The sequence below is a fragment of the Scylla paramamosain genome, unplaced genomic scaffold, assembly GCF_035594125.1.
Source record: "Scylla paramamosain isolate STU-SP2022 unplaced genomic scaffold, ASM3559412v1 Contig11, whole genome shotgun sequence".
Taxonomy (NCBI): Eukaryota; Metazoa; Arthropoda; class Malacostraca; order Decapoda; family Portunidae; genus Scylla; species Scylla paramamosain.
The window spans coordinates 210,004-224,167 of record NW_026973676.1 but is presented as its reverse complement, the minus strand read 5'-3'; the positions used below and the strand labels follow the sequence as shown (position 1 = coordinate 224,167).

The following is a 14,164-nucleotide window of genomic DNA, read 5'->3' as shown; positions in this document are numbered from 1 at the left end:
ATAAACTATCCTCCCAGCACTTGTGTTTCTTCTCACCTCCTCCTCCATTATTAGCATCATTATATTCCGGAATTACTAGTAAGTAGTGACGTCAGTAAGTTTGCGAATGACACCAAATTACGAAGATAAGACAGGACTGGATAGAAAGTATGATTGGACAGAAAAGTGTGAAATGAAATTCGATATCAATGAGGTAGCGTTCTCTACGTAAGTAAGAGAGAGAGAGAGAGAGAGAGAGAGAGAGAGAGAGAGAGAGGGATGCACAATATATAACAGCAGCTTAAAGGCCAGGGAGATAGCTAAATCTTCGAGAGAGAGAAAACAAAGTGATACTACAAGTCTGCGGCCTATAAAACAGTGCATTTAGTGCTTTGATAAGGCCTCTCTTACATTACGGTGTACAGTTGTGGCTGTGCAAAGAAGAGTGACTAGGATGATCCAGGGACTGAAAAAAAAAAAAAGCTAGTCACTGGAATGGTGTAGGGAGCGTGGTGATACGATAGAGGTATTTCGATATCATTAAGGTAGGCTTTACCTCCTCATACGGTGTTCCATCCCTCGAAGTAATAATAATGATAATAATAATAATGATAATAATAATAATAATAATAAGTGAATTGATAAGTAAATACATCCGCCAATTCATGATGACTTAAGATTTCTCGGCCTGGGTGCTGGACCTTACAAGTCTCCTGATACTTCATCTCCTTGCTATTCTTGTCATGTGCCTTACCCGAATAGAATGGCTGGCGGGGGGGAGGGGGGGAAAGGTGACAGGCGAGGTGCAGGCTGAGGGTCATGGCAGGGTTAGTTGGGAGAGCTCAGCCCCAGTGAACGCTCGTGTGTGTCAGCTGAAGGACACCAACACTGCCCGGTGATCCATCTGGGTGGTGCCAAGCGAGGAACATGTACTGGTGTTTTGGTGAGTAGATTAGGTAGTGGTAATACGAAGAGATTTAACAATACGGCCCTTAGATGTTCTTCCATATGATGTATGCTAACAATCGTGTGTGTGTGTGTGTGTGTGTGTGATGGGAATAAGGTACCTAAGTTTGTTAGTGAACACGTACTATTATTTAGTATACTATCATTTGCTCCTTTACTTTACTGAAAACAGTACGGTTCATATTGAAAGCATGTTATAAAACTACATTGTGGTTTGTAAGCATGAACTCTGCCGTCTCCCATCGTCTGCAGCAGTGACTACGTGAGGTGGAGACTAAAGGAAGTGGAGTAGGGGAGCTGCCAGGTGCCTCCACACGCCCCACAATTGCACGAGGGAACATTCTTTTCTTGTTCTTTCACAACATCCTCACTTTATTTTACCAACCGTGATTCAAGTAAGAGAGAAATCCAAACAATTTTAAACCGTCAAATAAACTCACCGTTCGCGAAAATATTCTAACGTGTATTTTGAAATTGCCGCGTGACTGGATATGTAAGGGAAAGTGGAAAGCCAGGAAGCGCCACAAGCATAATGTTATTCAGTCTTGGAAGATGATTGAGTTACCCCGGTTAGCATCCAAAACTGGAAAGGTGTGGATATTCTTTAAGTAAAACGTCGACCTGCTATACCATGGAACTGAGGTTTCATAAGCGAGTGGGGTTATTCGTCCTAGTGGAAACATTGTTGATTGACCATTCTATAATTATCATATTAGCCAATATAACAAATAGTTTACCTAAAGGAACTGGTGTGTGATTATTGTACGACACTATACGCAGATTATCAACTTCCAAGAGGAATTATTCTGCGATTACGTTGGAAGTGGTAAACTATTCTGTAATTATCGAACTTACCGCTATAAAGAAACTCTATCTATAATCATCACTAATCCGAAATTATTGTACTCGACACTACAAAGATAATTTACATGAACGAATGAAATGTGTATTGTCATAAACCATACAACCATCTTTCCCTTACTCTAGGTGCGGCGTTGATGCTGGTAACAGTGGTGGGGATCCCGGCACACAGCCAGCAGGCATCGGCAGCATCCTTCCGCCTGGTCACCGCTTACACGTTAAACCGAACTGATGACTCCACTCAAACATTTCTCAGGTAACACTTAATACGCCGCACCGAAGATGGATAGATAAGTACTATTACTTGTATATTTTCAGTCTTAAAGTTAGAGAAAAGTGTGATTTTCTTTTAATGAATTGTACATGAATATCTCAAAAGCTCATGGAAGGATGCATGAACTTGGGAAAGGTTAGGAATCACTGCCCTATATGATATACCAATAGCGTGAAAATAACAGCTATAGGACACTTCTTTATTACATGTCTATAAATTCAATATAATGAGACTATTTGGTCGTGGTCCTTCAGCGACATGTCATTTAAGTGGTTTGGTTAGGGTAGAAATTATATCTAAGTGAACTAATGTATTAGAGAGAGAGAGAGAGAGAGAGAGAGAGAGAGAGAGAGAGAGAGAGAGAGAGAGAGAGAGAGAGAGAGAGAGAGAGAGAGAGAGAGAGAGAGAGACTGAAGCTTCAACTTTTCTTGTATTTCAGAGTGGGGACCTCTCCCTCCACCCGGTCCCTTACCTTGGCTCTGCAGGTGGGTGGGTGCATAACCTAACGTGTCTTAAAAGAAGGAACAATACACTAACTAAATTTAATGACGTTTTTTTCAATTTAAGACTCAAGATGAACACCTGCTGGAATAAATCACACACACACACACACACACACACACACACACACACACACACACACACACACACACACACACACACACACACACACACACACACACACACACACACACACCTCCTCCCACTCGCCTAATGTAAGATGTCGTTGTTCACAGACTGACCTGACTAACTGTGGATGCAATGTCACCGGGAATTACTCAGGTCGCGTCCTCCAGGTGACAGGTGGCTACACAGGTGATGCGCTCAAAGTCGTGGCGCAGAGGTACCAGCATGTGGGGGGCGTTGGATCAGCTGAGGAGTTGGTGAGCGTAGCGTGGCACCCCGAGGAAGAGGTGAGAGAGCGTGAGAATATTACCTTATAGATTTTCTTGTTATATATATATATATATATATATATATATATATATATATATATATATATATATATATATATATATATATATATATATATATATATATATATATATATATATATATATTGTTTTGTCTTTTTTTTTTTTTTTTCCTGTATGTCATGTTTAGTTTTATCTGTTGCCTTGTCTTCCTTTATTTATTTTTATTTGGTAGTTTATTAATATATTTATTCATTATTTTCTTTTAATGCGTATGCGTGAGGAAGACTTGCAAAAGGCAAAAAAAAAAAAAAAACTATTTAAATATCCATAGTTTCTGCTTACAAAGTACCACAGCAATAGAAATCTGATCTTTAACATTTGCATCTCATTATTATCTTCATATATTACATACTACCATTGCTTCATCATTCCTATAGAAAAAAAAAAAAAACATACAAAATTCTTGTCATGCCACTTTGAAATAAAAGAGATGAGGTCACACTATTCCTTCCTCTAGATGCTGTTCATGGCGGCTCCCAGGACCACCCTCAGCCTGGCCAGCGGGCATGAGGGCCAGGCGGGGCAGTGGTGGCGGCTGTGGTTGAGAGGCGGTGAGGAAGAGCGCGGCAAGGCCTCCAGTGGTGACCCCGCGCCGCCTCAGCTTGACCAAGGTGTGTAAGTGTGTGTGTGTGTGTGTGTGTGTGTGTGTGTGTGTGTGTGTGTGTGTGAAGAGGTGGAGCTGATGGGCCTCGCAGTGTATTGAGTGTACGTATACATTTTTATTAAACAGGGAATTATTGTTATTATTATTATTATTATTATTACTATTATTATCATTATTATTATTATTATTATTATTATTATTATTATTATTATTATTTGGTGGTTTAGATCCTCTGCAAACCTATATTGCTTTTCATTATCTCAAATCAAAATTAAATAGCACTGCGCAAGATATGACCGTTAGTTAAGATTTTTTCGGTTAAATTTAATGTTAGGATGGGAAAAAAAAAAAAAAAAAAAGGAAGAAATAAAAATTGCATAAAATATGAAAGGCATTGCTATAGTCGGAGTCGTAATTTTCCTTTCTAAAAGATGCAACCATAGATTTCTTTATAAAGGAGTCTATGATATACCTTGAGGCAACGAATTAAAAGGATTGTTTATACCTCGCATAGAGCGAGACGCAGCCGGAACCGAGGCAGGACGGGGCGTGGTGGTGCGCACTCAGTTCTCTGAATCCATCTTTGGCGTATCTGTGGACTCGCTGATGCCGGGGAAGCGTCGGCGTCTCCTGAACCTCACCGTCACGCCACACACTGGGTAGGTTTGCAGTCATGTGTTTGAAGGTGCCAATACTTCATTTGTTTCGAAAAAAAGTTTTCTGTAAAATGTCTTTTTAAGAACTGATAGATTACATTAGACAATTGTTTATAACCATGAGTCCTCTCTTAACTTTCAGAAAACACTGGCAGGTGAGCCTACATGTGCCAATTATCTCTACAGCCCTCGAGTGGGAGACGAAGCTCTGGAAAAATCAGGGCAAGCAACATTGGGAAGTTAATGGGGAAGTCAAGTCTACCAAATCTGACATATCGTTAGAATTCGTTCACTTCAAGCAGGAGAAGCAGGACGAGGAGACTCAGGTCACGGATGACAGAGGTGAGGCTGGCAGGTGTGATGCTGAAGGTTGTGGGGACGGCAATGTCAAGGAGCCAAAAGCCAAGTCGCGGCACCACGTCGACAGTGATTGCGACTCAGATTTAAGAAAAGAACAGACAGTAGACCAGAATGAAGTTTGTAGTGGTCGAGATCATAAATCAGAAGACTTAAAGCAAAATGATCATGATTCCGTAATGGTAAATGTAGACGAAGAATGTTCCAGGAAAGCGGAGTGTGATGGACCGGAAGAATCAGTGTCAAGTGAAGCTGTTCAAGAGACTACACAAAAATTAACTTCCCGGGTTTTCAGCCTTTCTTCCAACATGAAAACTTTCGGTAAGTACGTCCACACTTCATGTAGAACGAAATTTGACTATTAAGGGAAAATTTAATGATACGTTTCTTATGATGTTAGTAAGTCCTTTTATTCAGGTCTTTTTATATACTTGATTTCTTGCAAATAAGAATTTATAATTAAAAAAAGTTGTTCGCTATACCTTTTGAAATCATAACTATTTGGATAGTACAGTTCTAATATTTTTTGTCGGTCGCGTCATCAGTGCCACAGTAGTGTATTTGAGTTGTTTACTTACCTCTACCTCACGACACCCTCCCTTTATCTCCCTCCACGCACCGCACGCATAGTCTCATCTGACTGATTCGGATCCTGCAGCGCACACACCTGGCATTCTGTCCTCACGTTGGCTGGAACTTGAACCGTGAGTGAACCGGAGCCTGAGAAGCTAAAGTTCAAAGCAAGAGAGAGAGAGAGAGAGAGAGAGAGAAAGAAGAAAAGAAAGAAAGAAAGAAAGAAAGAAAGAGAGAGAGAGAAAGAAAGAAAGAAAGAAGAAGAGAAAGAAAGAAAGAGAGAAAGAGAGAGAGAGAGAGAGAGAGAGAGAGAGAGAGAGAGAGAGAGAGAGAGAGAGAGAGAGAGAGAGAGAGAGAGAGAGAGAGAGAGAGAGAGAGAGAGAGAGAGAGAGAGAGAGAGAGAGAGAGAGAGAGAGAGAGAGAGAGATGAGAGAGAGAGAGAGAGAGAGAGAGAGAGAGAGAGAGAGAGAGAGAGAGAGAGAGAGAGAGAGAGAGAGAGAGAGAGAGAGAGAGAGAGAGAGAGAGAGAGAGAGAGAGAGAGAGAGAGAGAGAGAGAGAGAGAGAGAGAGAGAGAGAGAGAGAGAGAGAGAGAGAGAGAGAGAGAGAGAGGGAGAGAGAGAGAGAGAGAGAGAGAGAGAGAGAGAGAAATTATTTAAACTATACAAGAAAAATATTGCAAAAATATTTTTTATCACTTTGAATTCTAGAAATATTTCGGTTGAATCGTGACTGGACTGGGTGGGGAGTACGTGATGAACACCTGGGAGTGGGGCAACATGGTGGTGAAGGCGGAGTGGGGCGTCTCTCTCCTGCAGTGGTACCAGAAAACTTTCAGCTTCTCTTTCGACCAGGTAAGTTCCACCTCTCTCTCTCTCTCTCTCTCTCTCTCTCTCTTCTCTCTCTCTCTCTCTCTCTCTCTCTCTCTCAGTGGATATTTTCATGCTGGATAATTATTTTAGGTGAGGAATCATTGTGGGTAGGAATATGTCATTTTTTTCTTTTTTTCTCCTCCTTTGTGTTCACCTCCAGGCGGCGGCGCTCCCCTCCACGCAGCTGGTCCTGGATTTCCGTGACTGGTGGAGCTACAAGGTGTGGCTGAAGTGGCCGGTCCTCGCGTCCTCCCTCGCCGCTTCCCTCACGCTTGGTCGCGACAGTCACACACTGCTGGGTGAGTCAGACCGTGTGGGGGTGACGTGGGAAGGCAAGGAGAGAGTGACGGGGTGGATCAGCTCAGTATTGAATGATGCTCCGTGTTTTTTTTGTTCGCATGACTTGATTGACTCGACTTTTATTGTTTGTCTTTATCTTGTATCTTGAACTTGCTAGTGGGGATTATTGTTATAATTGTTATTATTATTATTATTATTATTATTATTATTATTATTATTATTATTATTATTATTATTATTTATTTGTTTATTTTTCTTTTGGTATGATTTTTGTAAAGGATTATATTTTGTAACTTCATCTGATTTGTTATTCGTTGGTTCTTTATCGTCCCTGATTCTCTCTCTCTCTCTCTTTCTCTCTCTCTCTCTCTCTCTCTCTCTCTCTCTCTCTTTTTATATGCACTTTCTTTTTCATTATCAACTACTTTACTATTTAATATTACTGCATTAGTATTCCTTATTAATTTATTTAGTTTTACCATCATTGTGCTCAGCTTTACTTCATTATACTATTTTTCCTTAGTGTTTATTAATGTATTTTTTTAATCTATCTTTATTCATTTATCTATTTATTTATTATCATTATTATTATCATTATCAATATCATCATCATCATTATTTTCATCCACAAATGTACTGTTAGTGAAGAAAGTGGACGAGTTTCTGGGTGAGGACGCCGGAAAGGTGGTGGCGCGGGTGGTAGCGCGACACACCCCTGCTGGCTTGGTGGTGACCTTCCACGCCGACACCGCCAGCATGCAGGAGCTCCACGATACCGTCACTGCCGTCCTTGCTCAGATGCCTCGTGCTGGCGTCCTGCTGAGTGGTGAATGTGTGCTGACGGGGGTAGCGTGGTGGTGTAGTGTTGGGATGTAGTGATGGTGATTTAGTGTGGTTGCGGGGAGGTGTTGGTGGTGTAGGAGGTATATTATAGTGGTGATATGGTGGTGGTTCGATATGGGTAGTGTGGTAGTGGTGATGGTGGAGATGGTGGAGGTGGAGCTGTGGTGGTGTGGCAGTAGTGTGGTAGTGTGTTAATGGTGTAGTAGGTGCAGCGGTGGTGCTTCGAGTATTTAACATAATCATTTGCTAGTCGTTTAGTTTATTTATTTACTTATTAATCCCAACTGAACGTGACTGGTGTTCTTGATTCATGATGACGACGCCTCCACCTCCCCATCAGGCCATGGAGAGCCCTGACCTGTGTGGCGAGGTGCCTGACCACGCCACGCTTCTGAAGTTCCTGCACGACTTCCTTGGACAGTCACCGGCGAGTCTCTGGGCGGATCTGCTGCAGGAAGTAAGTGAGGAGCCTTTGCTGGGGTGGGAGGGCTACGGTTCTCAAGTATTTCTTGATGAATTAAGTTTTTACTTTGATGATCTGCATTGAAGTTTTGATAGGTCAGCTAGTTTAGTTAGTTAGTTGGTTGGTTAGTTAATTTTTTACATAGTTCGTTATTAACTGGTTTGTGATTAATTTGTTGTAAGTTACTAGTTAGTTATTGGTCAATGACTTAGTCGGTTAATCAATCACTCAGCTACTTATTTTGATACATAGTAAATTAATTAATTATAACTATAAAATAATTATTTCATTAGTACCTACTTAATGGTCATTCAATAAATTAGTCAATTATCAGTTAGTTTGCCTTTAGTTATGCACTATATCTAGTTAATTCATATATATATATATATATATATATATATATATATATATATATATATATATATATATATATATATATATATATATATATATATATATATATATATATATATATATATTATACCTGCTCTTCATGCACACCCTTTTCCTGCCTTCGTTCCTTCACCCTAGGTCCGTCGCCTGCTGCTGGGGTCTGGCACCGAGGCAGACTTACATCACCTGCTGGAAGTTTTCAGGGAGGAAATGGGGACAGGTAATTAACAAACTCCTCCTCGCAGGTGTTGCATGTCTACCTGTAGCTGCTGCAGGTGACCGTGGCAGAGCAGGTACTGTTTCCTTCTTTACACCAGCATTCGGGCTGGTATAGATAGTTTCGGCTTTAAAATAGAAGCAGAGCAAAGACGAGACAATTCATAATGAAGAACTTCAAGAAAGAAGATAAATAAATAGATGTCTAGATAAGCTCTCAAAACACAACAGGAATTTTAATTAGGCAACTGCTCGTACGTATATTAGATGAGATCATTACCTTAATTTGAAACGCGAAAGTAACTCAAATTTGTTGCTCAGGTAATTACGTACTGAAAATAGAAAAAAAAAAGAAAAAGAAAAAAAGATCAGGACTCTCCCCAGAATTTAATTAATCAATGCCAGTAAAAAATATGCAGTAACCGGGCAGGTAATCCTGATCCGGGCAGCGAACACACACACACACACACACACATACACACACACACTACTGCCACGCCAAGTGAATTTTTTTTTTTTTTTTTTTTTTTTTTTTGCAGCAGAAGGCGTAGGATTGTGGGAGGCAGTATGGACGGTGCTGGAGCGGGCGGGGCTGCTGCGTTCCCGCGGCGAGGAGGTGGAGGTGGTGGTGCCCTCCGAGTGGATTAGGCTGGCGCAGGTGGGTGTTGTGGCTCGTGTTTTGAAAAGCTTTACTCTATCATCACGACTAAACTCCAAGGCCACAGTGATGATTTGGCGGCTTATCAAGAGTGTTTCTCGTGTTAATAATGTAGAAATATTGTTAATGTCACTAGAACAGTAAAAACACCCTTAAAAACCCGTCTAACTTCAACTGGAGCCATTTGAATGGAAAGGAGTTGCGCCACATGCATGTTTCAGAATATGGCTCAGTGAGTCATGGTGTGCTCAGTGGAAATATTAACTCTTTCAGTACTATATATAACATCCGAACCTCATCATATCCCTTCATAGACAATGGAGTGAATAAGACGTAATGATTTTGAATGAGTAGCTGTAGATTATTTAAAATGCTTTGATCACGAACGTATCATCCTTCACTTGATAAAGTCCTCCAATGACTTGTGAAATATAGTGAAGTCGATGCCAGGATACTGAAGAAGTTAAGAGAGCATGACGACCTAGATTCATTTCAAGTCGTCTGTGTTAGTCTTGAACCTTGTTGGACAGAATGTATCCCATTTGCTTATCTTTGTGACTGTTTATCTTAGTGGCTGTATAGAGGCTAGGGATGTAAGCTTAAATCCTTAGGTGATTCAGTTACTTTACGAAGCTGAACACAAAGTGATAGGCAGAATTAAGGTAAGGAATATTTTGACTCGTGAAAAAAAAATAACTGATTTTATTTCTGGAGAAAGTTTTACTGGGCTGTGACTTGTAAACCAATAAATATCTGGATTGTGATAAAAAGAGTCCTATTCCGGGTTAATCCAACAGTGCGCATGTATTCCTCTGCAGGGGTGGTTCACTTGGGCTGTCATGGGAGGCGGCGGGCAGTGCGAAGGCAACACACTGATGGTTAACCTGGTGGATGCGCTGGCGGAGACCCTGAGGCGAAGTGGCAGCGGGCAAGCAACCTTTTGACCCACCAGTCAGACAAACTTTTATGTTCGTTCTGAAGGCAAATCAAAAGCAGGAATTTGTTACCAAAACCATAAATAAATGACGTCATCGTACATCTGGCATCCATTCGTGTAGCTGCTATACAACACTATATTGTTTATTTATTTTTTTTTTTACATTGTGTTGATTAATTGCTTGCTTATTCTTAGAAAATATGTAGGCGATAATATCAACATAAATTATATACATGTATTCATTTCATTGGGACTATTCACTCCTGTTGCTACGTTCTCATGTTCGTTTGTATTGAAAAATGTTCCCTTAATTATCAATACACCCAACCATCAATAATTATTATAGTAATATCAAAATAAAATGTTCATTGTTAAATACTGTATCAAAATAAAGCCAATCAGGGACCTCGACACTTGCTTTACCATTTACGTAAGAAAGAAAACCCCGTTGAAAAAGCAGAATCAACTGGACTTCCGCGGGAAACTACAACAATCATCATCAGTCCACTGCTATTTCCTCCGCGTAAAAGCAATGCAAGATGTGCTACCTCGTTTTGGAGGTGTTTTCAGGACACAGGGAAGGAAGATGAAACCTGACTATCTTGCACCTCAAAGGTAAGAATGCCTTACAAATGTTAATAGTTGCTAGAGTCTGATTTTCTGTGTTTTAGTGCTGTGCAAGCTAATTATATAATGTCTACTCTACCAAGTCACTGATTGTAGATATAATATGCCCTTTTTTCGTGCCAAAATTGAAAAGAGCAACTGTTATATCAAAGTGAAAGCCTAGATCGTGTAAATCACACATGAAGTACAGGAGAGCAGGTTCTGGCACACCATATCAGGTTTCCGTTGTTGTCATATATGGTGTGGGCAATGACCCTGGTTTAGTCGTCCTGCTTAAGCCATGTGTGTATTGGTTTATAATTTTATCCATGGCATTGCGTCTGACATTATCATATGTTTGTATGTTTATGTTGTGGTTTTGTTTCTGACATTATTTCTGTTAGTATTATTCGTATATATATGTGGAGTGTGATGTGCGCTTCATGGCGTTAACTACCAATTAGGCAATCAGCCGTCTTGCCCGACCACTTGTATCACAACCCTAACTTGCCTCATTATTGACCTGTCATGCCGCGCTTCATTGCTTCCACTGTAACTCAAGTAGATCACAGAGAATACTGGGCTAAAAAGTTAAGTTTCGAGACTATTCCTGCTAATGAGGTATAAAAATCAAATTCATTATAAATATGTGTCGTATTGCCCGAAACTACACTAAAACTATTATTGAGATCGATAACCAGCTGAATAAGTTCCACATTAGCAGAAAAAAATATGTAGTGTTGCTGAATATTTTGTTACAGTAATTTATTTTTTTTAGCATTTATAATTACATTAGTATGCGTTTGCTTAGTGGCCGCCCCGTTCTCTATGAAGACAGCTTGCCACCAACCGTCATACCGCTTCGTTGAGTTTTCTTGTCTTTCGTGTGGTCTTTGTTTAGATGGAGTGTGGCGTCATGGTGGGTGAGGGATGAATGTACAGTGTAAGAGGAGGAAGGGGAGGGGGAGCGGGAGGGGTAGGAGGAAAAGGAGAAAGCAAATGGTTATCTCGAAGTGATCGTCTACCTTGCTTCATGTTCTCCTCGTCCTCCTCCTTCTCCTCCTCCTCCTTCTCCTCCTCCTCTTTCTTCTCTTCCTTCTCCTCTTTCTTCTTTTTTTCTCTTTTTACTACTGTCATTGTTGTTGTTGTTGTTATTGTTGTTGTTGTTGTTGTTGTTGTTGTTGTTGTTGTTGTTGTTGTTGTTGTTGTTGTTGTTGTTGTTGTTGTTGTTGTTGTTGTTGTTGATGACGTTAATAATAATGATGATGATAATAATAATGCATTAGTAGCGTAACAACTTGCAGGGATTACTTCCTATATGCAACTGATCTTCCTTCATCCTGCTTCGTCAGATAATGTTCCCATTTAGGCCGAGATAAAATATCTACACTTACAAAACGGCTCCCAGCTTTATAGCGCCTACTGGGAGGTGATGCTGACGTGTAGCATCACCTCACGGCCACGTCCACAGATGTGTTAAGAAAATGAAAAAGAATGCCAGTTAGAATCTATTATTAGTAACGATCAGAGAAAATACAGATATAATATTTTTTCATTTGATTATAACGCATTTTTTATATGTTACAGGCCTTTATCTTAGCTATACATCACAATATCTTTACATTTACATGACTATCTAGTGTATCGCCACAGCGCCATATGACCTCTGATGTCAGTCTGCCACCTTTTCATAATTTTAAAGCATTCAAATTCAGTAAGTAATTTGATAAGGCAAAATCAATTTCTATTCAACAAAAGCAAAAGTATAACGTTGTAGTAGTAGTGGTGGTAATGGTGGTGGTGGTGGTGGTGGTAGAGATGGTGGTAGTAGTAGTAGTAGTAGTAGTAGTAGTAGTAGTATAACTGTAACAACAATAGCAACAAAACGAAAAATCATAAACACACACACACACACACACACACACAAAAAAAAAACTTTCGCTCCCTTTTTCTCCCCCAATACTTTCACATACAGTTTAGAAAGTACCCCCTCTCCCCTTATATTCTTCCACACGGACACCCTTCAGAGATGACTCGCTGATGCCGGGGAGTCCTCACACACACAATCACCCTTGGCAAGCAATTATCATAGAATGGCAGGCGCGTAAGCCACCCACCAAGCCCCTTATTGCCTCGCCTCCTCCCCCGCGCGGCGCTGAATGGGGAAGTTGACACAATGAGCTTCGGGGGAGAGCGGGAAAGTTGACACAATGGAAGGCATCATAAAATGGCAGTAATTGGAGAAAGAGCCTGATGGCGGGATTGTGATAGCGGCCACTGATGAGAACCGTGGCCAGGCTATTTTGGGCTGGCTTTGTGACGTCACAGAGAGAGAGAGAGAGAGAGAGAGAGAGAGAGAGAGAGAGAGCTGGAATGAACCGCTTCAAGTAGTGATTCGAGACGCTTGGGATACTGTCATACACACACACACACACACACACACACAGATTCAAAATAATGAAATAACACCCCAGAAAGTCGTAGTTGTGCAGTAGCGAAAAAGAAAAGTAAAAAAAAAAAGTTGTTTCGTGTTGTTAATGGTGGTGCAAAACATTAAAGGATGGAATAGGAGAGAAAGGAGAGAAACGTTTGAGGAAATGAAGGAGAAACTAAAAAGAAGAGGAAAAGAAAGGTGGAGATGAAAAAAGAGGAGGATAGGAGTTAAATAGGAGAAAAGAAGGAGGAGGAGGAAGGTGGGAGATGAAATGGAGGAGAGTAGGAGATAAAAAAAAAAGGAGGAAGAGAAGGAGGAAAGGGGGTGGGAGACGAGAAAGGACTACTGAAGGAGAAAAGGAATTACAGGAGAGGAAAGACGAGTCGTTTGATGGGAGATGGAAAGATGAAGGAGGAAAGAAAGAAAAAAAAAATAGGGAAAAAAACAGTAGCGCGAGAGAAAGAATTCAGAACGAGAACTAGAAGATGGAAGAGCAGGATGAGCAGAAAGCTGAGGAGGAGGAGGAGGAGGAGGAGGAGGTGATGGAAGAGCAGGAACAAGAGGTGGTGGAAGAGCAGGAGAAGGAATAGGTGGCAGAAAGCGTAGAAGGAGAAGAAGGAGGTGATGGAAGAGCAGGAAGAGGAGAAGGAGAAGGATGTGATGGAAAAAAACAAGAGGAGAAGGAGGTGAAAGTAATGGAAGAGCAGAAGAAGGTGGAAGTGGAAGAGTAGGAGAAACAAGAGAAGATAGTGAAAGTGTAGGAGGAGGAGGAGGAGGAGGAGGATGTGGAAAACCAGGATGAGGAACTAATGGAAACATAGAAGATGATGGAAAAGGAAGAGACGAAGGAGGAAGAGGAGGAGGTGGTAGAGGAAGCGTAGAAGCAGAATGAGGTGTAGGTGTGGTGTGGAGGAGGAGGAGGAGGAGGAGGAGGAGGTGGTGGTAAGCCTGTTTCTGGTGTTTCGTGATCCCCCAGTGAGTGCGGAGATTACCTGGTCTGGCGATACACTCACTAATAAACAGCAACAGCTCGGCTAATGCTGGATTGCCGTGCGATAAGAAAGACTGGCAGAGATAGTTTGCCTGAGATGTATTGTGGTTAGGATAATTCTCTCAAGCTGGAGTGAATAGCAAAGATTTAAGTATTATCTCTCTCTCTCTCTCTCTCTCTCTCTCTCTCTCTCTCTCTCTCTCTCTC

General features: G+C 41.0%; 3 protein-coding genes across 4 annotated transcripts; all 3 read left to right on the top strand.

Annotated features, from left to right (window-relative positions):
- Positions 1-763: 763 nt before the first annotated feature.
- LOC135097028 (uncharacterized) lies at positions 764-5,378 on the top strand. The gene is made up of 8 exons (XM_063998796.1): positions 764-922; positions 1,933-2,062; positions 2,520-2,565; positions 2,818-2,994; positions 3,515-3,668; positions 4,176-4,320; positions 4,460-4,995; positions 5,305-5,378. Exons 1-8 carry the CDS (start codon positions 907-909, stop codon positions 5,316-5,318), a joined length of 1,218 nt encoding a protein of 405 aa, XP_063854866.1. The 5' UTR covers positions 764-906; the 3' UTR covers positions 5,319-5,378.
- Positions 5,379-5,960: 582 nt separating this feature from the next.
- Positions 5,961-7,292, top strand: LOC135097035 (uncharacterized). Its single transcript, XM_063998800.1, has 3 exons — positions 5,961-6,098; positions 6,277-6,415; positions 7,060-7,292. Exons 1-3 carry the CDS (start codon positions 6,000-6,002, stop codon positions 7,290-7,292), a joined length of 471 nt encoding a protein of 156 aa, XP_063854870.1. The 5' UTR covers positions 5,961-5,999.
- On the top strand, positions 7,275-10,292 carry LOC135097029 (uncharacterized). 2 transcript variants are annotated; one of them, XM_063998797.1, is made up of 4 exons: positions 7,275-7,716; positions 8,254-8,335; positions 8,874-8,989; positions 9,808-10,292. In XM_063998797.1, the coding sequence occupies exons 1-4, from the start codon at positions 7,570-7,572 to the stop codon at positions 9,931-9,933; spliced, it is 471 nt and encodes a 156-aa protein (XP_063854867.1). In that variant the 5' UTR covers positions 7,275-7,569; the 3' UTR covers positions 9,934-10,292. The 2 variants fall into 2 exon arrangements, with proteins under 2 accessions (XP_063854867.1, XP_063854868.1); XM_063998798.1 differs by having other exon boundaries at positions 7,600-7,716; positions 8,871-8,989; positions 9,808-10,290.
- The last annotated feature ends 3,872 nt before the right edge of the window (positions 10,293-14,164 follow it).